Below are 27496 nucleotides of genomic sequence, written 5' to 3'. Positions count from 1 at the left end.
TGCCTCGTTCAGTATTACCCCAATACCATGTGTTCAGTGAATGAACAAATATATCAACACTGTCTTCAGTCCAGACAAAGGATAGAGATCATTCAGCCCTGTTTCCTGCCCTGCCCTGAGGAACTTCAGGCATTCCCTATTGCACACCTCTGTTAACATTGTATGCCTATGGTTTGCATGTAGAGGCATGCCCTGCCTGTGGGTGGTGGGTGATTCCTCCATCAGCTACATAGGCCCTGGGTGTGACTTACACGGACACAGAGGGATGAAGGTGAGGGTTTTGAGGACCAGGAAGCCCCAGGACTAGGCCATGATTGGGTGCCAGACAAGAAGAGCAGGTTGGGGTGGAACCTGTTTCTCTGCCCCCATTCTTCCTCCTTCCTTGACCAAAGTGACCAGAAGCCATACACAGAGGTTTGGGGTTTGAAGAGAGCCAGATACAGAAGGAAGGACCCAAGAAGCTCTTGACTCAGATATCTGCCAAGAGGTGGGCTGAGAAATTGGAGAGGCACAGAGAGGAATTAGAGAAATTGGAGAGGAAAGAGTGACTTGGGTATGGCTGGGTGCCTCAGGGAGATTTAGGGGTGAACTAGAAAGACCCAGGTTCTTGCTCTTCTGCTTCTTAATGGATTAGCCTGTGCGAGTCCTTTCACCCTTCCCAGATGCAGTAACTCCATCTGTAAAATGAGCATAACAAGCCCAGCCTGGGAGATGGTGAGATAATTGGATGGGACTGGCGCTGGGTAACCTGCAGTGGGCAGTCCTAGAAGAGGTGCCCGTCCGGATGGAAGGATGTACCCAAGGAGGGCAGGGCAATGCAGTGACCGAGGAGGATGGCGTCCCTGCCCCAAGCTGCTCTCCGGGATATTCGGTGTCTCCCTTACTGTCTTCCTCCTCGTAGGACCCGGAGGAGTCCGAGGGCCTGGGCTCATCCTCTACCGTGCCCAGGGAGGGCAGGCAAGAAGCGCCGCGGCCTCCCGAAACAAGGAGGCACCGGGGGCCCACGGGCTCCTGGGCTGGGGCAGCCTCTGGTAAAAGTCTCGCCAGCTGGGTCATCCCACGCCTCCGCCTGGGGTGCAGCTCTAGAATGGGCGGAGCCCGAGAGGGTAGGGCGGACCCGGCGCAGCAGGACCAGCCAGTGGGTGGGGAGATACTTACGAACTCCCGCAAGTGTCGCTGGGAGTTTGCTGCCGCGGGACTCGTAGGACGCTGCTGGTTTGCTGAGTGGTGGGCTTTCTGGCAGGCTCTACCGTCTGGGTCAGGAACCAACGGGAACTGAGAATAATGGTTGGGGCCCAGTACTGGGGGAGGAACTCTGGACCTGTGGGAGCACAGATCTTGTACTTTTCCCGCTGTGTCCCCTTCTTTTCTCACTGTCCTGGAGACCTGGGGTGATCTTGGGAGAATTGCCCACGCCACCACTGCACCCCCTCCCGCGAGTCTCATCTTGAGCCAGTGGCCCTGGATCTGATTTTATCGCACTGTCCTGGTTTTCCCAAGCTTTCTCGGCTTTCCAGGGTCCTCTCTTAAGCCTTTTCCAGCCCCTGGGACTCCTGCTGTGAGTTCCAGCCCACTCCTCCACCAGTTGGCCTTGCGGGCAGGTGGGCCTAGCGCAGCCAGTTCCCCTTAATTGTGCCCTACCCAGAAGGAGCCACATCTCTGGGAATCAGGTGCCAAAGAGCAGCAGGCTCAGGAGGATCGGGAAAGACTTCCAGAGAGACAGGATCTTTAGGCAGGGTCTTAAAAGATTGGGTAGGATTGTGACAGGAGAGAAAGGTCCATAAAAAAGGACATCTAAATCAAGCAATTCACTAGGCTGAAACTCAGAAGAAAGACATTCCTGAAGCCCCAAGGGAGAAGCAGTTGGTGGTAGGAGATAAAATGGAATCACTCTGGTAGAGTATGTAGAAGAGGTAGGAGTTCTGAAGGCCAGGCCAGGGCTTTGGCAATGCTGACATTTAAGGAAAGGCTGATGCTGTCCTGAGGAAAAAAACTCTTTCTTGGCCTGCACAGGGCAGATGGGGGTGGTGGGGGGCAGTTTGCAGTCCATTCACACCATTCTTTTTGCAGGATAGAAGGTGGTGTGTAAACCCCGGCCTCTGACCTTCCTTCTTACCATGAAGTGGAGTCGCCATTTGCCCAGGGCCTTTTGGCACTCTGGCCTGGGAAGAGCACTGCAGACAGCAGGTAAACAGGAAGCATGGGTTTCTGTTTCTACCTCTTTCTTCCTTTTTAGAGTCCAGATTGTGCCTCCAAGAATGCAGGGATTCAGACAACAGGTGAGCTAGTCTCAGCTGTTGGCCTTGGGCAAGCTGAGTTGACTAGCTGTTGGCCTTGGGCAAGTTATCTCATCTCCCTGAGTTTCCTTTTCTCCCTACCCTAAAATTAGGGAATCAGACCAGATAATCTTTGAGAATCCCAGTGGCTATCTAAGTTCAGGAACATTTATCTGATTTCATTTTGCATTCAACAAATATTTTTTGAGTGTCTTCTATGTGAAAATCTAAGTATATAATTATGTACAAAACCAGATGTGATCCTGCTTTCATGGTGGTGGTGGTGGTGGGGAAACAGAAATGAATGTTGATCAAATATCACACAATAAAATATAAAATTGCATAATAACTGCTACAGAGGGGTGGTGTGTGATGCTTTAAGAACAAATAATGGGAGATTTGATATGGACATAGGGTCTGTGTGTTGGTGGGGAAATAGGGATGCTATTTCTTTCTTCTTTCTCTCTGCAGATGAAAATGTCTCTTTCATGATCCACTGGAATTGGGCCCTTAAAGGGGAGTGTCCCCTGGGACCCCCTAGGTGAGGCCTTAGTGTCTTATCTTAGAATGTATCTGGGCATAAGAGTAGCCTGGGAAAGGTCAAGCTACTTGATCTGGGGGGAAGGTTGGTCTTCTAGGTGTGAGGAAGGTACAGAGTCAGCTACCAGACTTAAGAGGAAGCTGGCTTACATCATCCTACAGTACAAGCCACAGTGGTCAGCCAGTGGGAGGATCTTGTGGGAGGTGGGTGGAGTCTGGCAGTTATCTGGCTGAGTTCCAGACAGGCAGCTGTGGGGAGCTGGAGGGGTAGGGATGATACCTCAGTTCCAGGGAAGGGTGAGAGTCAGAAAGTCTCGACTTGGGTGTCCAGGATTGGGCTTGGATCTTAGGAAGCCAGAAGTCCATCATTCCAAACAGGCTTGGACTCCAAACTTGTGCAGTGACTGAGCTCAAGAGCCAAGCCCCAGGTCACTCCTTCTTCTTGCTCCCAGGGTCTTTATACGCCACTACGGAAGCTCAGTGGGCAGTGGTCCGCCATCAGGGAGGCATGGACAGTTGTTCCAGAGCATCTCTGCAACTGGTAAAGAGATTGATTCCCCAGTCAGCCTGAGGAAAGGGTCTGGCTGGGATCCCAGTGGGGGCTGGGGTGGGGACAGTGGCCTGGAGGGAGAAGCAAGAAGGAAGAGAGAGGCATAGAAGACCCCCTGACATCATCCACTAGTGGATCCACCCTCTCTTGCCCCATCATCCATCTGTCCATGTATCTCTTCCTGCAACACTCATATAATGCACCCCATGTACAAAGCCCTGGAAGGGATGTACCATCCCTACCTTCAACAAACTGGGTCTAGAAGTCTGATAAAGTTGCACATACATATAACCATGAAAACCAGTCAGCCCAAGCTCAGCATCACTCATCCCCTGGCTCCCCACTTTCTGCCACAGGGGTTCCAAACTTTCTGGACACTGTATTTTTTGAGATAGTCCTGTGTGCTCATTACCATTCTGGGCCCTAGCAATTCCTGGTGCTGTCTTGACTCTGCAGCCTGACCCTACCATCATTCTTACTGTCCCTAAGTTCCTGCATCTCCTGGCCTCTTCCTGTGGCCCATTCCCTTTACCTTTCCATCCAGAAGCCATCCAGTGGCACCGCCGGAACCTGGCTGAGTGGTTCAGCCGGCTGCCCAGGGAAGAGCATCAGTTTGGTCCAACCTTTGCACTAGACACAGTCCATGTGGACCCTGTGATCTGTGAGAGCACCCCCAGTGAGCTTCTCCACCCACCTTCAGAGCTGGCCCTGGAACATCAGCTACCCCTGGCCAGGCTCTCCACACTGACTCTGTCTCAGCTCTTTGACCCAGATGCCTGTGGGCGCCGGGTGCAGACAGTGGTTCTGTATGGGGCAGTGGGCACAGGCAAGAGCACGCTGGTGCGCAAGATGGTCCTGGACTGGTGTCATGGGCGGCTGCCAGCCTTTGAGCTGCTCATCCCCTTCTCCTGTGAGGACCTGTCATCCGTGGGCTCTGCTCCGGCCTCCTTGTGTCAACTTGTGGCCCAGCGTTACACGCCCCTGAAGAAGATTCTGCCCCTGATGGCTGCAGCTGGGTCCCGCCTGCTCTTTGTGCTTCACGGCTTGGAGTGCCTCAACCTGGACTTCCGGCTGGCAGGCACAGGGCTTTGTAGTGACCCTGAGAAGCCAGAGGCGCCAGCTGCTATCATAGTCAATCTGCTGCGCAAATATATGCTGCCTGAGGTAGGTGGATCCCCTGCCTCTCCCTGCCACCTCTGTCTCTGACTTGCCACTCAAGGATTTTTATGTCCCAGGCTCACATAATTATTGGGTAAGAGAGGCCCCTGGGCTAGTTCAAATTCTGGCCCACCACTTCCCAGCTATGTGTCATTGAGCAAGTCACTAACTTTCCTAACCTTCTGTTTTCTTTTCTTGGGTTGTATTGATAAAATGAGATACTACATATAAACTGCTTGACACAGTGTGCTGGTTCATCGTAAGTGCACAATAATTGTTAGTTATAATTATTATGGCCATCATATTTTCATCCTTGGGCACTTGATTGTCAGGTGCTTTTTGGAGAGTGAGGCAATCAGGATATCAAAACCTTTCTTAACCCTGACCTGTGCTCTACCCAGGCCAGCATTCTGGTGACCACCCGGCCCTCTGCCATTGGCCGCATCCCCAGCAAGTATGTGGGCCGCTATGGCGAGATCTGTGGCTTCTCTGATACCAACCTGCAGAAGCTCTATTTTCAGCTCCGCCTCAATCAGCCAGACTGTGGGCGTAGTGATGGGGTGGGTATCTCAGCCACATCAGCTCAGCGTGACAGCCTGGTAGAGATGCTCTCCAGGAACCTGGAAGGGCACCACCAGATTACTGCTGCCTGCTTCCTGCCCTCCTATTGCTGGCTAATCTGTGCCACCCTGCACTTCCTACATGCCCCCACACCAGCTGGCCAGACCCTCACAAGCATCTACACCAGCTTCCTGCGTTTAAACTTCAGTGGGGAGATGTTGGACAGCAGTGACCCCTCCAAGTTGTCCCTGATGGCCTATGCTGCCCGGACCATGGGCAAGTTAGCCTATGAGGGGGTATCTTCACGCAAGACCTACTTCTCTGAAGAGGATGTCCGTGGCTGCCTAGAAGCTGGCATCAGGACGGAAGAGGAGTTTCAGCTACTACATGTCTTCCGCTGGGATGCCCTGAGGTTTTTTCTGGCCCCATGCATGGAGCCAGAGCGTCCGGGCACTTTTGTGTTCACTGTGCCTGCCATGCAAGAATATCTGGCTGCCCTCTACATTGTGCTGGGTTTGCATAAGACAACTCTGCAACAGGTGGGCAAGGAAGTGGCCGACCTTGTGGGCCGTGTTGGAGAGGATGTCAGCCTGGTCCTGGGCATCATGGCCAAGCTGCTGCCACTGAGGGCCTTACCTCTGCTCTTCAACCTGCTTAAGGTAATACCAGCCTCCAGACCCTAGGCTGTCAGCCTCCTACTCTCCATCTACCCCTTGCTCCTCTCCCAGAAGGAAACTGCTACTTCCTGCATAGCTATGCATCCTCTTTTTTTCTGGCTCTGGCTTCAGATTTGGGCAATCTGGTTTTTAGTGGGATTGGGGTATAAGGAAGGGAGAGACAGAGCCATAGGTTGGGGAAGGCTTGGAGGCTTGGGAGGGGAATTTGAGGGTGCAGGGACTTTTAATCCCACAACCCTGAAATGGTTTTCTTTTGCATTTCTTCTTCTAGTCTTTGCTTCTGGGAGGCAGGGGTCACCATGGATCAAGGTCTGACCTCTGCTTTGCGGGTCCAGACACTCTATTATATCTGTTCTTCCAGAGATGATTAGAGTTCAGGAGTAATGACTCATCTTAACTAAATCATCAGAGGCACCTTTATAAAGCAGATGACATTTTATTCATTTATACCAGGAGAATGAATGCATTGGTAATTGGCTTAGGACAGCCTATATAGAGTGCAGGTCCATTCCAGAAACCAAATTACAGGCCTGAGAACTGTGCTGTGAACAGGGCAGATGTACTAAGTTTGGAAGGATCCTGCTGATATCTACAAGGTGACTTGTATGTGAAATGCTATTATGCTCCCTTTAATTTTTATTTTTTTTATTTGAGAGGGAAAGAGAGAAACAATGCTTTGTTGTTCCACTTATTTTTTAAAATATATTTTATTAATTATGCTATTATAGTTGTTCCATTTTCCCTCCTTTATTCCCCTCCACCCTGCATACCCCCTTCCACTTGCATTCCCGTCCTTTAGTCCATGTCCATGGGTCATGCATATAAGTTCTTTGGCTTCTACATTTCCTATACTATTCTTAACCTCCTCCTGTCTATTTTCTACCTACCATTTATGCTACTTATTCCCTGTACCTTTTCCCCCTTTCTCCTCCTCCCATTCCGCTGCTGATAACCCTCCATGTGATCTCCATTTCTGTGATTCTGTCCCTGTTCCAGTTGTTAGCTTAGTTTGTTTTTGGTTTTTAGGTTCAGTTGTTGATAGTTGTGAGTTTGTTGTCATTTTACTGCTCATATTTTTTATCTTCTTTTTCTTAGATAAGTCCCTTTAACATTTCATATAATAAGGGCTTGGTGATGATCAACTCCTTTAACTTGACCTTATCTGGGAAGCACTTTATCTGTCCTTCCATTCTAAATGATGTCTTTGCTGCATAGAGTAATCTTGGATGGAGGTCCTTGCCTTTCATGACCTGGAATACTTTCCAGCTCCTTCTTGCCTGTGAGGTTTCTTTTGAGAAATCAGCTGGTAGTCTAATGGGCACTCCTTTGGAGGTAATTGTCTCCTCTTCTTTCGCTGCTTTTAAAATTCTCTCCTCCTGCCCTGGCTGGTGTAGCTCAGTGGATTGGGCGTAGGCCTGCAAACCACACGATCGCGGTTCGATTCCCAGTCAGGGCACATGCCTGGGATGCAGGCCAGTTCCCAGCAGGGGACTCACGAGAAACAACCATACATTGATATTTCTCTCCTTCTGTCCTTCCCTTCCCCTCTAAAGATAAATAAATACAATCTTTAAAAAAAAAAGATTCTCTCCTCCTTAATCTTGGGTAATGTAATTGTGATGTGCCTTGGTGTGTTCCTCCTTGGGTCCAACTTCTTTAGGACTCTTTGAGCTTTCTCGACTTCCTGGAAGTCTATTTCCTTTGCCAGATTGGGGAAATTCTCCTTCATTGTTTTTTCAAATAAGTTTCCAATGTCTTGCTCTTTCTCTTGTCTTTCCGGCCCCCATATGATTCAGATATTGGAATATTTAAAGTTGTCTGGGAGGTTCCTAAGCCTCTCCTCATTTGTTTGAATTCTGGTTTCTTTATTGTGTTCTGGTTGAATATTTATTTCTTCCTTCTGCCTCAAACCACTGATTTGAGTACTGATTTTCTTCCCTTCACTGTTGGTTCCCTGTACATTTTCCTTTATTTCACTTTTCATAGCCTTCATTTTTCTCTCTAATTTTCAACCATATTCAACCAATTCTGTGATTACCAGTGTTTTGAACTGTGCATCTGATAGGTTGGCTGTCTCTTCATTGCTTAGTTGTATTTTTTCTGGAGTTTTGATCTGTTCTTTCATTTTGGCCTTTTTTTTTCTTAAATCCTAGCTGCCTGTTATGTACTAAGGGGAGGAGCCTTAGGCATTCATTCACCAGGGTCAGGCAACCCACATTGTTGTATTGTGATGCTGTCTGTGGGGGAGGTGTCTGAGGGGGAACAGTGCTGCCTGCTCTGCTCTCTGCTGGTTTTCAGTCACTCCACCCACTATCCACAAGCAAATCGGGCCCTTCTGGTGCTGATTCCCATGTGGGTGGGTTTGTGTACATTTTGGGTCCCTGTGGGTCTCTCCAACGAACTCTCCTGCGAGGCTTGGAGTTTCGCCCGCTTCCTCAACCCCAGCAGGTTTTTTCAGTCAGAGTCTTTGAGGCTTTATTTCCCTGTGCCGGTACACTGGGTTGTGCAGTCTGTCTCTCTCCTCAGTTGTTCCTCCTGGTTTATCCGCATGTGAATGTGGGACCACTCAGTCTGCCAGCAGCTGCCTTTCCTCTGCCTAGCTGTCCATCTCTGCCCCTCCTACTGGTCTGGGTGAATATTTCTTCTTTAACTCCTTGGTTGTCCGACTTCCATATAGTTCAATTTTCTGTCAGTTCTGTTGTTTTTTTGTTTTTAAATTTGTCATTGTCCTTCTTTTGGTTGTTTGAGGAAGCACAGTGTATCTGGCCTCAGTGTATTGGCCAGAAGTCTGTTGTTCCACTTATGTGCCCTGACTGGGCATCAAACCCACAACCTTAGCTTATTGGGACAGCGCTCTAACCAGCTGATCTAGTGAGCCAGGGCCATTATTCCTTTTATAGATGAGGAAACTGAGGCTCACAGAGGCTAAGGAACTTGTCTGAGGTCACTCAGATAGTAAATAAAGTGGCCGGGATCTGAGCCCAGGTTTCATGATTCTGAATCCTGTATCTTTCTGCCAAACTGTACTGATATATTGTGGATGTTTTTCGAGTTATGGTGCCTTGCTAGGTAACCCTTTCCTCTCTAGGAATATTTTAGTAACTGATCTTGAGTAGGCCGAGTCCTGGTCAAATTTCAACAAATTTTCCTTGTATATAGGCAGCAAAGCATAAGGATTAAGAACAGGAATTCAGTAATACAGCTACTTCAGTTGAAATAAAGGCTCTGCTACTTCCTACCTGTGTGACCTTTGATAAATTAATCTCTCTGTGTCTCAGAGTCCTTATCTCTTAAATGGGGATAATAGTAAATTCTATATCATTTCCCTAATAGGAGGATTAAATGTATTTATCCTTAGGACCTGGTGCATAGTAAGTACTATTTAATTTTTAAGCGTAACAACAGGCTCAGGTAGCCCACCCCTTATTACACCATCACCCCAGACAGGGAGGTAATAGCCACTGCTGAGGCTACCCCACCCCTTTGAGGATGTACTTGGCTCCTCCTGGTTGCAGTGAGAGGCTGTGGTCCCCTGACAGACTCCAGAAAGCCCCTCCATTCTTTTAGAGTGCACCAGAACTATTAGCACCACAGTCCCAAGCTCTCTTAGAGGGAGGACTGCCTAGCAAAGGACAGTTCCATACTGCTTCTTCATGATCCTATTGATTCAGCTTCCCAGGGTGACATTTTCTCATCCCAATACCGGATTAGTGTAACCTCCTTGGCAGGAACTTCCTCTATAAAAAGCAATAAATAAATAAATAAATAAATAAATAAAGCTAGACATTAGAGGAGGTGCCACAACCTGTGGCTTAAGTGCCAGAGGTAGGGACCATTCATTCCTTTCAGAACCATTGTAACGGTGTGAGATGGTATTGCAAACGTCCACAACATTCATTCTTCAATGAGTATTTGAGTGCTTGCTGTGTGCCAGGCAATATGTTAGATTCTGAGGAAAAAATAATTAACTATCCCCTCCAAAGTTTCTGCCTTTTCCAATCATACAGTCTGAACACAAACATGTCAGTATAACCATGTAAAAGGTATGGTAAGTGCCTGGAAAGCAAAGTTCTAGGTTCTGAAAGTGTCTAATGGGGAATAAGGAAAGCCTCTCTTCAGGAAGGGCACTTAGTCTGATCCCTAGAGGATTAGCCAGGAAGAGAGTTGGGGGAAAACACCCTAGGAATAGTATGTAGCTTTGCTACTGTGTAGGGAGAGAGAAAGAGAGAGATAAACCGAAAGGACAGAAGCAGAGTGAGTGAGGGTGAGAAACTTGTGATGATGTTGGCAGGAACCAAGTGACTCAGGGTTTTGAAGTAGTAGGAGTGATATCAGTCATCATTGCTCTGATGATGATGTTGAAGATGGTGGTATATTTATATCTACACTGTTCCAAACTAGCTGCATGATATATGCTGCTTTCTTCCCACTACCCCCTGGGTTTGAAAATGTATGGGGGTGTTTAAGAAGAAGAATGTATGTATGGAGTGCATGAGACAAGTGTTGAGAGATGACTCTGGAAAGATTGAATTGGGGCAAAATTCTGAAAAGTTTTATATTCTGTGAGGGCAGTAGGGGGTGAGGTATTTTTATATATATATAAAAAATACATATGATCAGACAAATCATGCTATGAGTTCAAGAGGAGACACGAGGCTGGAACAGTCAAGGAGAGTGCACCTTAAGCTGAGCTGTGAAGGACGAGCGGGCATGCAGAAGGCTGAAGTACCTTTCTTCTGCTTCCTTTCCCAGGTGGTTCCACAAGTTTTTGGGCGGATGGTGGGTAAAAGCCGTGAGGCTGTGGCCCAGGCCATGGTGTTGGAGATGTTCCGGAAAGAGGATTACTACAATGATGATGTCCTGGACCAGATGGGTGCCAGTATCCTGGGAATAGAGGGCCCCCGGCGTCACCCAGATGAGCCCCCCGAGGATGAGGTCTTTGAGCTCTTCCCCATGTTCATGGGAGGACTTCTCTCTGCCCATAACCGGGCCATGCTGGCTCAGCTTGGCTGCCCCATCAAGAACCTGGATGCCCTGGAGAATGCCCAGGCCATCAAGAAGAAGCTGGGGAAGCTGGGTGGGCAGGTGCTACCTCCCCCAGAGCTCCTTGACCACCTCTTCTTTCACTATGAGTTCCAGAATCAGCACTTCTCTGCTGAGGTGCTCAGCTCCCTGTGCCAACTGAACTTGGCAGGCGTACGCATGACACCCCTCAAGTGCACAGTAGTGGCAACTGTACTGGGGAGTGGAAGGCATGCACTGCATGAGGTGAACTTGGCCTCTTGCCAGCTGGACCCTGCTGGGCTACGCACACTCATGCCTGTCTTCCTGCGTGCTCGAAAGCTGGGGTGAGGACCTCATGCACAGGCGTGAAGAGAGGAGAGGATGGGGGTAAAGAAGTGGGAAGAGAAGGTGCTAGAGAAACCAAAGGTACTGAGGAAAGACCAAAGAGTGGGATGAAAGAGTGGTGTAGGTAGAGGTGACAAGAGCAATAGAAGGGAGGACAGGTGTGGGCTGCAAGAGTCAGGATGGTGAGAAAGGGGCCTGGTGGATGGGCAGGCCCTACGCTGAATTCCTTCTTTGGTTTCACACTTCTCCTTTGGTCACCTTTTGCTTCAGCTTGCAACTCAACAGCCTGGGCCCGGAGGCCTGCAGGGACCTCCGAGACCTGCTGCTGCATGACCAGTGCCAAATTACCACCTTGCGGTAAGTGTCCTGGGAGAGGACTGGAGGGAGGCTCTGACCACTCTGGTAGCCACCTAAGGTCAAGGGTCTGTCCTGCCTTAACATACCTGGCACAGACCTACCCATGGTGTAGTAAAAGGGTGGGAGTCTGGCCCTGTCCTGCCCCCCATGTCCAGTACAAGCAATAGGATGGAGATGTGGGTGAGATGTCACCAGCTATAGGTGCTAAGAAAGCCTCTAATGTGGCTAAAATTAGCCTAGGGAAGGGGTAGAATAATACCCAGGCCAGTTGCCTGATAATAGTGCCACTGATCCCTTCCCAGGATTTTCCTTGTTGCTTTACAAGGATGACCTTGATGCTGGGCACTCAACAGGTGATCCCAAAAGTGTTGACTGATTTACTAGGAACTCACTCTCTTGGATTTCTGATTTCTGGTTCAAATAAGGGGAGGAGAATGAGGAAAGAGAAAGGAGGAAGGGCAAGAAGAATGGGGCAGCAGGGTCTGGGGAGGAGGTGAGATAAAGAGGAAAAAGGAAAATGGTAATGATGAAGAGGAAGGGGAGTAGGGAGTCAGCAAAGGAGAATGGAAGGAGGGACAAGAGGAGAAGAGAAGCTGGCTTCTACCCCATTCTCCCTCCCTGGCATTGTGCCGTACCTGCTATTTCTCCAGGACCTGCATTTCTGTGTCCAGGCTGGTCCCTCTCCCAGGCTGTGTACCCTTTTAGCCCAAGCTCAGGGTCTCTACCATGGTCCTTATAACCTAGGGGTGTTTGTGGCTGTAGGCTATCCAACAATCCACTGACAGCTGAGGGTGTGGCCTTGCTGGTAGAGGGGCTAGCAGGAAACACTTCACTGACACACCTGTCTCTGCTACACACGGGCCTTGGGGACAAGGGCCTGGAGCTGCTGGCTGCCCAGCTAGACCATAATCAGCAACTACAGGAGCTGAACGTAGCCTACAACGGTGCTGGTGACGCAGCAGCCCTGGCCCTGGCTAAGGCTGCCTGGGAGCATCCTTCCCTGGAGCTGCTACAGTGAGTCTTACCCTTGGTCATTACCCCATCCCAGCCTGGGGCTATGTTTCCCATCCTCAGTCTTCCTTCTCTCTCTCCACAGTGCTTTTTCTACCCTAGGGGGTGGGCCTGGGCCTGTCCTCTCTTCCTGGCTTCTGACTGATGTTTGTCAACCTGCTCAGAGGCAACCTCCTCTGTGATTGGCCCTTACCCTACCCTGATTCCCTACTACCATTTCTCTTAAGTTCCTGGTGGCTCCATTCCTACTCTTCCTGTTCCCACTAAATTCTAGTGTCATCCCTTTCTCCCACTGGCTACCACCTTCTATCTCTGGGCTATTGCAAACATACCCCATTGTATTCCATAGCCAGGGCTGAGTTGTGAGACCTGCTCACTCTCTGTCCACCCACCACCCTATGCCACTTCCTCTCAGAGCCCTGGTGAATGACATCTACTCTTATTTCTCCTGCTAGCCTCTACTTCAATGAGCTGAGCTCAGAGGGCCGCCGGGTCTTACGGAACTTAGGGGGCACTGCTGAAGGCAAGGCCCGGGTTGTGGTATCGCTGACAGAGGGAGCAGCAGTGTCAGAGTACTGGTCGGTGATCCTCAGTGAAGTCCAGCGGAACCTCAACAGCTGGGATCAGGGCCGGGTCCAGCGCCACCTTGAGCTATTGCTGCAGGATCTGGAAGATAACAGAGGAGCCACCCTTAATCCTTGGCGCAAGGCCCAGCTGCTTCGAGTGGAGGGCGAGGTCAAGGCCCTCTTGGAGCAGTTGGGAGGCCCTGGGTGCTGACACAGTGGCAGCAGGCACCTAGTTGTGTGACTCCTACCCCCAAACCTTTTCCCTCTGTGGCCTCTTGGCTTGCACTACTATTTCTATAAAAATCCCTTGCCCTGGCTGGTGTGGCTCAGTGGATTGAGTGCTAGCCTGTGAACCAAAGGTCACCGGTTTCATTCCCAGTCAGGGCACATGCCTGGGTTGCAGGCTAGGTCCCCAGTAGGGGGCATGTAAGAGGCAACCACACACTGACATTTCTCTTTCTCCCTCCCTTCCCCTCTCTCTAAAAATAAATAAATAAAATTTTAAAAAAAATCCCTTCATGGCTGGAGGCAAAAGCCTGGGCACAGCTGTACCAGTGACCCTCCAGGAACATGTCCAACCAAGCCTCCCAGGTTTGGAATTTCCAGGGTCATGAAACATTCCTCCTCTTCCTTGGGCTAGAAGGATGGAAGGATGTGGCATTTCCATGACTAAATTGCCCTGTAGCACTGCCACAAGGTTGCTTCTCTCAAGGAGCCTCTGTGCCACTACGGGGGGCACTTCTTATGTCCACCTGCCTAGGGGTGTTGCTGTCCAGATGTGTTGGAGGGCTCCTTCCTCTTACTTTTATATTTTCTCAGGATACCTGCAGCCACTTTCTTTTCTCATTGGTGCTTTCTCTCCAGCCTCATGCTCCTCTTAACCACAATGCTACTTGTGCTCAGTGGTCCTACAGCACTGATTTGTTCCTATTAAAAAGCTGTCTTCCATCTACCTACTTTGGCCTCTGCCTGGTGCTTTCAAGGAAGGGCACTGTTCTTGGCCATTCTGATTAAACTGCTGATCACTTTTTGCTACAAGTAGTTCTTAGGTACTAAGTTCAAAGGCAGTGAGGGCTGGGGGGACTCATGATACTGCATTGTGGGTAGGCCATGCCTGGGCCTTAGGACTCCTATCATCCCTTGCATACATGCCTACTTTAAGCTTGGAGTTAATGGTAGATCAGCAATCAACCTTTCTCTGCACCTAGCAGGAGCTGGGACAGCAGGGGAGTGTCTATAAAGAAGTTGGGGCCCAGGAATGGATACAGGAGGAACATAAATACTTCCCTAGGGATTAGGCTCTCCTTGTTTAATCATTATCCCACCGCTTCCAAGGCAGTGTCTTCAAGGAGGCGGGACTGGGTGGGGGGTAAATGAGAAGGTTGTCTGGCTTCAGTGGACCTTGTCCCTACCCTGAGGACTGGGTTGCTGATTTAACTATGGAGGCAGCTGCAGGTAAGAGGCTGGGAGATATCCCCTAGAGGGGACTTCAGGATAGTCTGGGGTAGATTGGGAGGCTGAGGCATTATAGACTAGGGCACACTTGATGTTGGTGCTTGGAGCCATGAAGCAAATAGACTGGGAGTTAGGAGAGAAGAGGTGAGCGGAAGTGTCTGTCTTCCTGCTCCACACCCTGTACAGATTTCTGTACCATGGCCTCAGGGGGAGGGGAAAGAAGGGAAAGGAAAGACCCTTTTGGAGCAGAATGGAAGGCGCATGTCCTGAGTTGGGGGCTTCCCCTAAGTCCTTTCATTTAATGACCATGGAAGGGGCTAGAGAAAGCACCTCTTTTCCCCTCACCCCATTTTTGCCCAGCAGATCTTCAGGACACAGCTTCGTTAACTCTGTAAGTGGTATTCCGTGAAGGGTTGGGGTAAGGGGAAGAGGAAATCAAAGGCGGGGAAGCTCTTCAGCTGCTATTAGCATTGCAAGTACAGTCTGGCACCTCCTTGCAGGAAGTTTGAGTTTAACCCAAAGTTGGGCATTGATAATCCTGTCCTGTCTCTGGCCGAAGATCACAACCCTTCTGGTAACCGCGTCTGATAACCCCTTTACCCCCAGGGCAACCATTCCACTCCCCAAGAGATACCACAGCTCTGCACAGCCTCCCATCTCCTTGATAACCACTCATCCGCCTCCCTCAGATAGTAGCCTTGGTTGGGAGTGACCACATGGACAGAGAAGGGGGCCAGGAGTTTCTTTCTGTTTTAGCCACTCTGCCCACACAGTGATTGGCCCTACTGCCCAAAACTTAACTGGGTAGAAGTCTGCCTGGCACCCTATAAAGCGAACAGCATCTGTCAGGCACAAGGTGACTTGTACTTGGGCCACATCCCTCCTCCCCCTTTTCCGCTGCCTACTTTCCCATCCAGATCTCTGGAGCCCTGAACGGCCTCGCTTCTGTCTGCTGAGTAAAGAAAAGGGCAGGAGTTTTGGCTTCCATCTACAGCAGGAGCTGGGCAAGGCCAGTCATGTGGTGTGCAGGGTGGAGCCAGGCTCCTCTGCCCAGCAGCAGGGTCTTCGGGAAGGAGACCGGATCCTGGCAGTGAACAACCATGTTGTGGAACATGAAGATGCCGAGGTGGTGAGGTTGGGCTGGGACTCCCCCTGGCATTGGAGAATGTTCCATAGCATGACAGAGAGAGAGAAGCCAGGATCACCTCCTAGGTATATGGGGGTAGTACCCAAGCCTTAATCTACCCTGCTGCCCAGGATATGGGGGTACTCAGTTCAGAATATTTGGGTAGAGGCATCCAGAAAGCTGGCTTTCATGCTGAAAATTACATGTTCCAGGGATGGGGAGTTGGCAAAAGGGGCCAGCTTCAACCTCGCCCTCTGTTTAGGTGGTACTCCGCATCCAGGCCAGTGGTCCTCGAGTGCTGCTGACGGTTTTGGCACAGCACGTGTATGATGTGTCCCGAGCTCAGCAGGGGAATGATGCCCTCCTCTGTCCTACTCTCAGCCCAGGACTCCGGCCCCGTCTGTGCCACATAGTGAAAGATGAGGGTGGTTTTGGCTTTAGTGTCACCTACGGTGAGCTTAGAGGTTTGGGAGGGAAGTCAGGAGGGGGCATCTCAGCCCTGCTCCAGGCAGCCAGTAGACTAACACTTGTTTTTTTTTTCCTTCCAGAACACCAGGGTTCTTTCAGGTTGGTGCTAAGTACTGGAGGAGCAGCTGAGCGGGCAGGGGTGCCCCCTGGGGCCCGACTATTAGAAGTGAATGGGGTCAGTGTGGAGAAGTTCACTCATAACCAACTCAGCAGAAAGGTATGGCTGCCTGCTTCCACGTTCATCCTTCACCCTTCTGCACCTGGGGCACCTGCCCCAGGAAGTAAACTCCTCTCCCAAGCACCAAATCACCTGATCTGATTTTGTATTTCCATCACCCATCCTTCCCTTTACTGTTTATGCTAGGCCCTTCTCTCCCCCATCCTTGGTGCCTCATTCCTGGGCCTGGGAAGAGGGGCTGTGAGGAGGTGCCTGCCTCTGTATTCCTTACCCAGGTAGGTGATGCTGAAGCCCTGCTGTGTCCCCACAGCTTTGGCAGAGTGGAGAACAGGTCACCCTTCTGGTGGCAGGACCAGAAGTGGAGGAACAGTGTCGCCAGCTGGGAATGCCTCTGGCTGCACCCCTGGCAGAGGCCTGGGCACTGCCTGCCAAGCCCCGGTGTTTGCACCTAGAGAAAGGGCCCCAGGGCTTTGGGTTCCTGCTCAGGGAGGAGAAGGGTCTTGGTGGTCACCTTGGTGAGTGGGAGCCCTGGGGGTGGGTGGGGAAGGTGGGCCTTTGGGTGGGCTTACAAGTGTACATATGTACTTCAGTGAACATAAGTGGTGTCTCTGTCTGAGCCCCAGCCCTTGGCCTTTTCCTCCTGTGTACCCCTGGTTCAGTCCCCTACTGTACGTGGGCTGGCATTGGGGTAATTGGGAAAGGGGCAGTGAAGATGCCTATTTCCCAGGGCAGTTCCTTCGGGAGGTGGACCCAGGACTGCCAGCTGAGAGGGCTGGGATGCAGGATGGGGACCGGCTGGTGGCTGTGGCTGGGGAGAGCGTGGAAGGGCTGGGCCATGAAGAGACAGTGTACAGGATCAGGGCGCAGGGTTCCCGTGTCTCCCTCACTGTTGTCGACCCGGAGGCTGACCACTTCTTCAGCATGGTGAGAGTTGAGTAGCAGGGGATAGGGTGGGAGCAGGAGTGGAGTGGGGCTCAGGTGGAGGGAGAAGCAACAGGTTTGTTCTATCTGCCTCCTTCCAGGTTCGCCTGTCTCCACTCCTCTTCCTGGAGAGCACAGAGGCTCCTGCCTCTCCCCAGGACACCTGCTTAGCCTCTCTGGTTGAGACCAAGGATCCACCAGTTGAAGACACAGCTGTTCCTCCTATCCCATGTGGGTCCCACAAGTGCTTCTTATACCCTGGGCCTGGTGGTGGCTATGGCTTCCGACTCAGCTATGTGGCCAGTGGGCCTTGTCTTTTTATCTCCCAGGTGACTGATGTCTCATTGGCCTTGGACCCTATCAATATTTTCCTCCTGGTGAACATTCCTTTGTTTCCCTCCAGACCCTTAGTGCACCCAGCAAACTTTTCCATGGTGTTCCTTATTCTGTATCTCATTCCCAATCCCCAGGTGATTCAAGGAGGCTCAGCTGCCCGGGCAGGACTGCAAAGGGGAGATGTGATTCTGGAGGTGAATGGGAATTCTGTGGATGGATTGAATGACCTGGAAATGCTTCAGCAGCTGACTGAAGCTGAGCCACCTCTGTGCCTGAAACTGATGACCAGGCTTCCGTAGGGCTTGGAAGCGTGGATTGCCCCAGGGTCTGTAGAGGTGAGAAAGGAGAGGGACTGTGAGCAGTCAGAGAAGGACAGAGGGGGACCAGAGAGGTGGGCAGAGCAGGGGGGCTGCAGGGTGGGCCACAAAGGTGGAGACTTTAGGCCTTGGAAGGTGGGGACAGAAAGACCCATGCAACAAGTCCTATTACCTGTCATTGCAGGGCAAAGGAACTCTTCTGATCTTTGAATGACCTTCTCCCTTCTCTCTCTACTTAGGAGTGGTCTTTAGCCTCAGATCTGTTGTAGTGCCCTTCTCCTTGGCACAGAAGACCTACCCAGTAGCTTTCCTGTCTTCATTCTCCAGCTGCAGGTGGTTGGAGCTGAGTTGCTCTCTTTATGCCAAAAACTAGGGCTCTGGACAATCACAGGCTTACCCAGAGTCTCCCTTCCTCCCATGGGGCTCACCTCCCTGAAGGATGTGGTCAGAGGCCTCAGGTTGGTCCACTAGGAATCCTGCCCTCTAACTCCAGAGGAACCCATGTGGGAGCTTTGGAAGCTGTGCCCCAAGGATGAAGTTCCTTCTGCCTAAGATGAATGGTGTGATTTTGTGATTTATAATAAGAAATATATATTTGGTCTTCATACTCATTCCTGGCACAGAGCTCTTATAACCTTTGGAATTTCCTAAGTAATAAGAGCAATAAAAGGTGGGAAAATGGGGGGAGGATGGTTGCCAGGGGAACAAATCAGCATTTACAGGGTTGAAACTTTCAGCCCTACCCCCACTCCCACCCCACACTGGCTTCCTAGGAGGGGAGAGGAGCCGAAACTTTAATTAGCCACCAATGGTTTAAATCAATCATGCTTATGTAATGAAGCCTCTAAAAAACCCCAAAAGCCACGACTCAGAGGGCTTCCAGGTTACTGAACATGTGGAGAGGGCAGGAGCTACCATGCCCATACCCTGCCCTAGGCATCTCTTCCCTCTGACTGTTCCTGAATTGTATCCTTTATAATAAACTGGTAATTAAGTAAGTAAACTATTTCCCTGAATTCTTTTCTAAATATATTTTATTGATTATGTTATTACAGTTGTCTCATTTCCCCCCTTCATTCCCCTCCATCCTGCACACCCTCTCCCTCCCACATTCTCCCCCTTTAGTTCATGTCCATGTGTCTTAAGTTCTTTAGATTTTACATTTTCCATACTATTCTTGCCCTCCCCTGTCTATTTTCTGCCTGCCATCTATTCTACTTATTCTCTGTGCTTCCCCCCATCCTCCCACTCCCCTGTTGCTAACCCTCCATGTGATCTCCATTTCTGTGGTTCTGTTCCTGTTCTAGTTGTTTCCTTAGTTTGTTTTTATTTTAGATGTGGTTGTAATTGTGAGTTTGCTATCATTTTAGTATACATGTTTTTTATCTTCTTTTTCTTAGATAAGTCCCTTTAACATTTCATAAAATAAGGGCTTGGTGATGATGAACTCCTTCAACTTGACCTTATCTGAGAAGCACTTTATCTGCCCTTCCATTCTAAATGAAAGCTTTGCTGGATAGAGCAATCTTAGTTGTAGGTTCTTGTCTTTCATGACTTGGAATACTTCTTTCCAGCCCCTTCTTGACTGTAAGGTCTCTTTGGAGAAATCAGCTGACAGTCTGATGGGAACTCCTTTGTAGGTGGCTGTCTCCTTATCTCTTGCTGCTTCTAGGATTCTCTCCTTCATTTTAATCTTGGCTAATGTAATTATGATGTGCCTTGGTGTGTTCCTTCTTGGGTCCAACTTCTTTGGAACTCTCTGAGCTTCCTGGACTTCCTAGGAGTCTATTTCCTTTGCCAGATTGGGGAAGTTTTCCTTTATTATTTGTTCAGATAAGTTTTCTACTTGTTGTTCCTCCTCTTCCCCTTCTGGTACCGCTATAATTTGGATGTTGGAACGTTTAAAGATGTCCTGGAGTTTCCTAAGCCTCTCCTCATTTTTTTGAATTCTCGTTTCTTCATTCTTTTCTGGTTAGATGTTTTGTTCTTCCTTCTGGTCCACCCCCTTGATTTGAGTCCCAGTTCTCTTCCCATCACTATTGATTCCCTGTGTATTTCCCTTCATTTCACGTAGTTTAGCCTTCATTTGTTCATCTAGTTTGTGACTAAAATCAACCAGCTGCGTGAGCCTCCTGATCACCAGTGTTTTGAACTGTGCATCCTATAGGTTGGCTATCTCTATGTCACTTAGAAGTATTGGCTCTGGGGCTTTTAGCTGTTTTTCTGCTTGAGCCATAATGTTTTGGTCTGTTCACACCTATTATATATGAGGGGCGGAGCCTTAGGTGTTCACCAGGGCGGGCAACCCAAGTTGCTGCTGTATATGGGGGTGGGGTCTGAGAGGGAAAAAAATGGTGCTTTGGTTCGCTCTCTGTTGCACCTCAGTCCCTTCCACCGCTTCCCCCAAGCAAACTGGGCCTTTCTGGTGCTGATTCCCATGTGGGTGGGCTTGTGTGCATTCTAGGACCCTGTGTGTTTCTCCAGCAAACTTTCCTGTGAGGGTGGGTTCTCTCCCTGCACCTCAACCCCCACAAGTGTTTTCAATCGGTGTTTTGAGGCTTTATTTCCAGGCGCTAGGACCCTGGATTGCGCAATCTGTCTCCCCAGTTATCTGTGTGAATGTGGGACTGCTGCCCGGTCAGCCAGCTATCTTGCGCACGGTACCCACTTCTCAATCTGCCTTGCTGGGTCTGCCCATTCCCACCCCATGCCTGGGGTCTGCCAGCCGCCACCTGGGTGCCCAGGGTCTGCCCAGTGCTGCCTTGCACACCCAGGGTGTCTTGCGCGCCCTTTGTCACTGCTTCCTGTGCTGACCCCTCTCTGCTCATCTGCCTGGCTCTGCCCCGCCTACCTGTCTGGATGAATGTGTCTATTTTACCTCTTTGGTTGTCGGACTTCCATACAGTTCAATTTTCTTTCAGTTTTGGTTGTTACTTTGTTTCTCAATTGTTATGGTCCTTATTTTGGCTGTCCAAGGAGGTATAGTGTGTCTACTTACACCTCCATCTTGGCCGGGAGTCCTATTTCCCTGAATTCTATGAGGCCCTTTAGCAAATGATAAAACTAGAGGAGGGGGTCGTGAGAACTTCTGATTTATAGCCAGTTGGTCAGTAGCACAAGTGATGACATGGACTTGAAATTGGCATCTTGTGGGACTGAATCTTTAGCCTACGCTTTCTCTAGGTAGATAGTGTCAGATTTGAATTAAATTGCAGGACACCAGATTGGTGTCCACAGAAGAGTTGAAGAATTTCTTGATGTGGGAAAAACCCCTACACATTTAGTGAGCAAAAGTGAAGTAGTACTGAGAAAGTTTTTGTAGAAGAGAGAAACACAGACTTTTCCCTTTTCAGGTGGACTGTAGGGCCAAGTAGGATTGAAGCCATCTGGAAGTTATGCTAGGCATGACTCCAGGACACTTAGATGTATTGCAAAAGTTTGGAGATGAGCACTTTAGGATTGTGGGGGCAGGTACCTGGTCACTATTGGTTACTTATGGAAATAGCTTTTCCCCACAAAACTGGCTGCCTGTGTTTGTGTGTGTGGGGGCTGTGGTTCAAAGGGACCAAAAGGCCCCAAGTTCAAGGGGTGGTACCCAGTTTCTCTAGGAGAAGTGATAAGACCTCTTCAAATTTCTTTCTGTCATTCAGTCTTCAGGCTAATGAGTTAGCCCAGAACCAAGGTGTTTACATGAGAGTCACTCATTTTTGTCAGAAAGGTTACCACACAGTTTTGTTGACTTCTATATCAAGACAGCTTTATTGCTGGGGCCCGAGACTATATGTGTACAATCTGAAAGGTCCAGGGGTTTGAATCCAAACTGGTTGAGCTGCTCCTTGTGCCTGGTATAGAATCTCAGCATGACTCCATCCCACTGAGGTTTAATGGCTCTGAGCTTAAATAGCCTGTCCAGGCTACCGGGCAGACCAAGCTTCAGGCCCCAGGAAGCAAGGGAGAGGGGGAGGGGGAGGGGAGCAGCAGGTTGGTCAATAAGCTTTCCTTGGCAGTGTTTCCTTAAAGGTTTTATTCTTAGTGGGTAGGCACCCCCTCAAGATAGAAAGGAGTTTCCTGTGGAGATGCCACAGGAAGATGTGGAGAAGAGTTTCCTCTTCTCCTTCCCCTTGGTTTATCATTGTCTACCTAGCTGGGGCTTGTGGTGATGGAAGAGTGCTGGGTATTGGGATGTCTGGGCTTCAGAGGGTGGTGCTTACATATAAGATGTCCTCATATTTGGCTTCAGTGTGTTTCCAAAGCTGAGCCAGGGTTCGGTCCCATTCTCTGAGGGCTGGCTTAGCTTCTCCCCGTGCAGCCTCAGCCTCTCTCTGGCATGTCTCTGGGGAGTGGGCCATAAGGATGAAAGAAGGTAGAATGGTGACACTCTATCCTTGAACAGAGTATCCAATGGTACCCAAAAAGCATGGGATCATTCTAGAATGAGTGGTAGCATTCCAGACTCCCTCAGAGCCATCAACTTTCCTTTAGTCCTTATGAAGAATTCAAGTACCATTAAGGTATAGTAGAAAGAGTAGTGGTCTTGGGACAAGAGATCTGGGTCCCAAATCTGGTCACTTATTACTGTGTAACATTGAGCATCTCTCTCTCTCTGAGCTTCAGTCTCTTTATTTTTAAAGTCTTTTATAATTTTTTTATATATTGGCTTTAGAGAGAGAGCTAAATTGTAAAAATTCTTGTGTGCCATCCTAAAATATTTCAACTCTATCCTGTAGCCCAGAGGGAACAAAGCAAAAAGTTCCTGTTAAAAAATATATATTTGCTTATTTTGAAAGTTTATTCATTTATTGAGCAAATAGTTATTTAGGATCTACCATGAACCAAGCCTTGTAGATAGGAAAATAAATAAGTCAAATTTTTTCCCTTATGAGTTTTTTTTAAGCCTCACCTGAAGATATGTCTTTATGGATTTTAGAGATGGGGGAGAGAGAGAGAGAAAGAGAGACCAATCAATTGGTTGCCTCCCATATATACCCCAACTTGGGATTGAATCTATAACCTGTTAGTGTATGGGATAACGCTTCAACCAACTGAACCACTGGCCAGGGCCATTTCCCCTTAGTTTTGTTTTAAAAACCAGCCAATCTAAGAGCGAATATGTTTTGCTTATGAAAGACATGGCAGTGGTAGGGAGGAAGACCTGGATTTGGAAAGACCATTGAAAGGGGGAAATGGGTTAAGAAACTGATTTCTTTACTTAAGATTTTTGACATCCTGAACCCTTCTGTTCTAATCCTCAGTGTTGAGTCAGTGGGGAAAGTGATACAAAAGCCTAGATTGCAGTCTTCTAGAGAAGGATCCTCTTAAGTTCATCCCTTCAGGCTGGACCTCCTCAGTGAGCCTCTAAGAGAAAGGGCTGAGAGGTTGGGGAGCCTACCTAGCTGCTCTTGAAGGCTACTCACTTCTTACTCCAGGTGCCTTCAAGAGATGGGTCTCCATCTCTTCTTGCAGGACCTGGCACTGATGACTCATCTCTGTGGTGGCAGCAGTGGACAGCCAGGGAACCAGGTGGGGATGGAGTGGTGGAGGGAGGAAGGGAAATTGTGAGTATGAGTGGCTCTGCTTGGTCCAGGGGGACAAGAGCATAAAGGCCTTCTTCATTCTTGTGATGATTCTGAGAATCTGGGAGACCTTGAAAATCCAAGAAGAACTAGGAAACCGGATCCCCTTTACCTATGCCAGCTCTGTGGGGATGGGGATTGTAACCCTTCTCCCTCACTTACTCCCTTGGGATGAATGAGATCAAGGCCATGACTTCATTTTGCAGCGCACAAAGCATCAACAACATGGCATCAAGCATCCTGGAGGGTCCCTGCCTGGAATTCCAGAGGCATTCATTTCCTTCCTTCAGGTTCCTGCCTGATTTATGCTCTTCCAGGAAGGCCGACATTAGGCATGGGAAATGGAAATCCTCCTTGTTTCCCTTCCTTGCATCCTCTGGCTCTCTTGGTTTTTCCCTTCCAGGAGCCTGTCTCCTGCCCACCTACTTGACTGACTACATACCTGCATATATGGCCTTCCCTTCACTTGGGGCGCCCCCCTCCAGCTCAGCCTCCAGCCCTTGCGAGCTCTGCTTCACCTGTTCTGCAGAAGCCTCGGCTCAATGGACCTAACCCTTCTGTAGAGCTGTAAACAGTGTCAGGGCTCCCAGGGCTGGCTGGGGACCTCATTGAATCAGTCTCCATTTGTAGGAGACCATTCTGCATGGCATGGGCCCAGCTCCCACTCAGAGATGCACAGAACCTACGCCCACGGATAGGTTCTCCCATGGGGAATCGGGCCTGCATTGTACCTAGACTGCTTTGAGACTTGCCTTTGCTAAAACGCCCTTACCCTGAATTGAGATAGCAAGTGTTTACTGTAACTTCCTAAAATCCATGCTAAAACTCCCCAGTATGGAGTGTAACTTGTTCAACCAGCTTTCCCTTTTCATTTGCAAATATTCTTTTTCTGTGATGCAATTAGCAGCATCAGCTCCTTTGTTTTCTGTAAAAGGTAACTTCCTAAAGTGAACCTGTGTGTAATAAATGAGGACCATCATATAATGTGCCCAGAAAAAGAAATAAAGGCCTGTCATGGCAGAGGCTGCGGCTTTTGGCTCCCCTTGAGAGAAAAAGCCATGTTGTCCCTTTTCCTCCACAGGACTCGGTAGTCCATGTGAATGTCTCTCCCCCATCCACAATGTGGCGGACCCCATGAGCCAAGGTCCGCATCATCCATTGGCTTGATGGACTATGCCCTCCTCTGAGAACCTAGCAGCAGACTTCCAGTCTCTGTTATTCTCATTCTGTCCCACCCTTCCTGCTGCCCCATCCCCTGACCACTGTTAGGATCTGATGGGCTCTTCATTACTGAGAAACAAGAACTCCCTTTATGTTTTGGCTCATCAGCTCTCACTGTCCATCCCTTCCTCACAATCCCAATTTGTGACTATCTTTTCCTACTAGGAGAAAATTATTTGTCAGCTCAGTCCCCTACATTAGTTCCAACCCTCCAAGCCCTTAAGGATAGAAAAATGCCCCAGTGGCCCACTTGTATTGCCCCCAAAGCTTCCATCTTGCTCACCTAAGTGATCTTGGAGCAACTCCTTTTCTAGTACCGCCAGCCTGTGCATGGATTCAGTCTCCACATCTGCCCTGGCAAGTTGTCAGAGCTTCAGCTTATCATGATCTCAGCCTTCCTTATTCCCCTTCCATACTCTGGACTTTCTTCCTGAAGTAGATCTGAGGATCACTAAATGAGTGGCAGTGTCTAGTGAGTTCACCACTGTGTCCTTACTGTTTAGCACAAATATGTGTAATGAATATATAAGGAAGGCATAGAGCCAAGAGGGGCTCAAAGAAGGGGTGGGTGCCAGTTTTCTCACTTTTACCAGCTTTGTGAAACCTGGATGTGAGGATATGAAGGAGAGGGGTCCAGAAAAACTCCACCCTGTCATGTGAAGGGCTGAATTCTCTCTTCTCAGTCTCCAAGCCAGAGCATGGAGAAGCAGGGGCACACACCTTGACTCACCAGCACCCGTGTGTTTTATCTGCTGTGCCCCAGCTTTTAGCCTTTCTTCTTTGGACTTAGGTGGCATCTCCTTGCTGTCCTGGGGGAAGAAGGGGACTTGTATTTAGGTTTTGGACATGGGGATGCTTTGCTGATCCCTAGATTGAACCAGGAGTCCCAGGAAGAGTTAGAGTTCTAGTCTCCAAATCTGTCTCTTACAGTTTCCAGAAGCTTTCATTCTTGGTCTCCTGGGAACCTTAGGCAAGGCAGAAGTCAGTGGGGAGTATGGAGCTGTTTCTCTTTACAAGTCAGGCTCTACTTACAGAAATCATTCCTTCCAATCCTCTTTTGGAGAAAATAAATCTCAGTACCTTGTCTCTTCCCTCTTCCTATTATATTTACCCTGCCTCTTCCTACCTACAGGACCTTCTCTTATCTCTGTTGTGTCTTCCTATGAAGTGACCCACTCATGGGGAGGGACAGAGAAAAGGCCCAACCAACTAGGAGCATGATGAGGAGACTTGGTTCTGGGAGCCAATCCAGGGTGGCAAATGTCCTTCAGGGGCAGACCTGAAAACTGGGAGGTTGGATTTCCTGAGACTGCTTGTTGTCCAGACAACTGGGAAACATGAAGTTCATTAGAAGGTAGAATGGGCTACATACAAAGCTTAAAATACCAAGGTTCCAGAGGGCTAATTCTCTCCTTATCCCCAAATCCAAATGTAGTTAGAGAAGAAGGGGCTTTGGAACTCATTAGCTATTGTTCACTTCCATGTATCACTGCCTGCAGTTTGGAGACTTACAAATGACAGACTTACATGTTTGGAATAATGCTGTAGTGTTGATACAGAGAGAAAAGACTAATGGTATCAGTTTGGGGCAACTGACATCCCTAGGTCTTATCAACAAATGACATTATTAGGCTTAAAACTGAAGACCCCTTTCAGGAAGGCATTCTTCAGGGTATGAGGGAAAGAAATGCAGGAGAAGGTAGTTAAGAGAGTTTCACCCTTCAGAGAATGAGACATAGAGGAAAGGCAGACCCATGGACTCCAAGTGCTGACCTAGAGGGATGCAAAAGTAGAAGAAAGGGCAGTGATTAGAGACAAGAGCCGTGAGTTCTCATCTCCCTTCTGGATATGTAAATTTGGGTACAGCATTTGATTTTGCTCAGTCTCAGTTTCCTGGTCTTTAAATCATTGATTTTGCAAATCCTGAAAGGCCTTTGTTTTAACTGGGTATATACAGGGCTATCTTCTCTTATGGTGACTTAATTTATTGCTTCTCTTCTTGCATTCCCTTATGTGTTTGATTTTCAGACAGATGCTGAGTAAGAAAATATACTTTGGCTCTGGGCAGTAGTAAGTTTGTTGGGGCTCCCTCTTGTGGACTTGCTTGACCTTTTTTGGTGTCTCCTAAATTTTTCTATTTAAATTATTTATGGGGCAATGTTGGAGGGGCTTCCCTCTTTGAGATGCTTCCTAGCATCATGCTGGAGTTACGAGTGGTTGGAAAAACAAACTTGGGGAAGGGAGTATGAAGGATGACTTGCCCTTGCTGGGAAGCCCCTACCCTCCCTCCAGTCCTGTGCTATGTGGAGCCTTGACATCTGTCTGCCACCTCGATCTCTTGGCACCTTACTGGCTAGAATGAAAACAACAGAAACTTCAGGAGTCTTCCCCTTGTAGATTAAGAGAACTTCAGGCTCTTTCTTTAACTATTTCTTTCTCTTTCTGTTTCCCTCAATATTTTTGGTCAATTGTCTATTGTCAGGAACAAATCTGAAGAAATAGCCATAAGATCTGGGAATTAAAAATCCTTCCTTCAGAGAGCAGGCAGATTCAAGAAGAGGATGATTCCTGTTGATTTGTCACTTTCGTGACTACAGGGTACTTCTCTGAACCTTTGGATATTTTACAGAGTAAAGAGACGAACCTGGCTTGTCCTTCCAGGTGCTTACATTTCTGTACCTCAGGGTCAGATAGCCTTGTGCACATTTCTCAAACATGGAAAATACTTTTCTTCTAATCTTTTTTTCCCTTTTAAAAAATATTAAGTCTTTCCCTAGAACCCTCTCTTTCTGCCTAGGAATGCAACAGAAGGCCTTTCCTAGGCCTTCTCCTCAGCTAGAAGCCTGTTTGGGGATA

At 48.9% G+C, this 27496-nt stretch overlaps 2 protein-coding genes across 16 annotated transcripts; both read left to right on the top strand.

Annotated features, from left to right (window-relative positions):
- The first annotated feature begins 382 nt into the window (after window positions 1-382).
- On the top strand, window positions 383-13336 carry NLRX1 (NLR family member X1). 10 transcript variants are annotated; one of them, XM_037067518.1, is made up of 11 exons: window positions 383-487; window positions 902-1031; window positions 2071-2187; window positions 2748-2817; window positions 3269-3357; window positions 3911-4530; window positions 4926-5744; window positions 10515-11110; window positions 11382-11468; window positions 12231-12482; window positions 12935-13336. In XM_037067518.1, the coding sequence occupies exons 3-11, from the start codon at window positions 2118-2120 to the stop codon at window positions 13254-13256; spliced, it is 2925 nt and encodes a 974-aa protein (XP_036923413.1). In that variant the 5' UTR covers window positions 383-487; window positions 902-1031; window positions 2071-2117; the 3' UTR covers window positions 13257-13336. The 10 variants fall into 10 exon arrangements, with proteins under 10 accessions (XP_036923413.1, XP_036923411.1, XP_036923415.1 ...); XM_037067516.1 differs by lacking the exon at window positions 902-1031; XM_037067520.1 differs by lacking the exons at window positions 383-487; window positions 902-1031 and adding an exon at window positions 1172-1227 and having other exon boundaries at window positions 4310-4530.
- A 180-nt stretch (window positions 13337-13516) lies between these two features.
- Window positions 13517-18840, top strand: NHERF4 (NHERF family PDZ scaffold protein 4). Of its 6 annotated transcripts, none has more exons than XM_037067524.1 (11): window positions 13517-14500; window positions 14864-14891; window positions 15001-15074; window positions 15418-15626; window positions 15889-16078; window positions 16175-16311; window positions 16583-16787; window positions 17000-17202; window positions 17295-17522; window positions 17664-17864; window positions 18174-18840. In XM_037067524.1, exons 1-10 carry the CDS (start codon window positions 14419-14421, stop codon window positions 17826-17828), a joined length of 1521 nt encoding a protein of 506 aa, XP_036923419.1. In that variant the 5' UTR covers window positions 13517-14418; the 3' UTR covers window positions 17829-17864; window positions 18174-18840. The 6 variants fall into 6 exon arrangements, with proteins under 6 accessions (XP_036923419.1, XP_036923420.1, XP_036923418.1 ...); XM_037067525.1 differs by having other exon boundaries at window positions 15418-15629; window positions 17000-17196; XM_037067523.1 differs by having other exon boundaries at window positions 15418-15629.
- Window positions 18841-27496: the final 8656 nt, after the last annotated feature.

This window comes from Sturnira hondurensis, unplaced genomic scaffold (genome assembly GCF_014824575.4).
Source record: "Sturnira hondurensis isolate 20B ecotype Veracruz unplaced genomic scaffold, ASM1482457v3 Scaffold0017284, whole genome shotgun sequence".
NCBI lineage: Eukaryota > Metazoa > Chordata > Mammalia > Chiroptera > Phyllostomidae > Sturnira > Sturnira hondurensis.
This window is presented reverse-complemented; position numbering and strand designations above follow the sequence as displayed.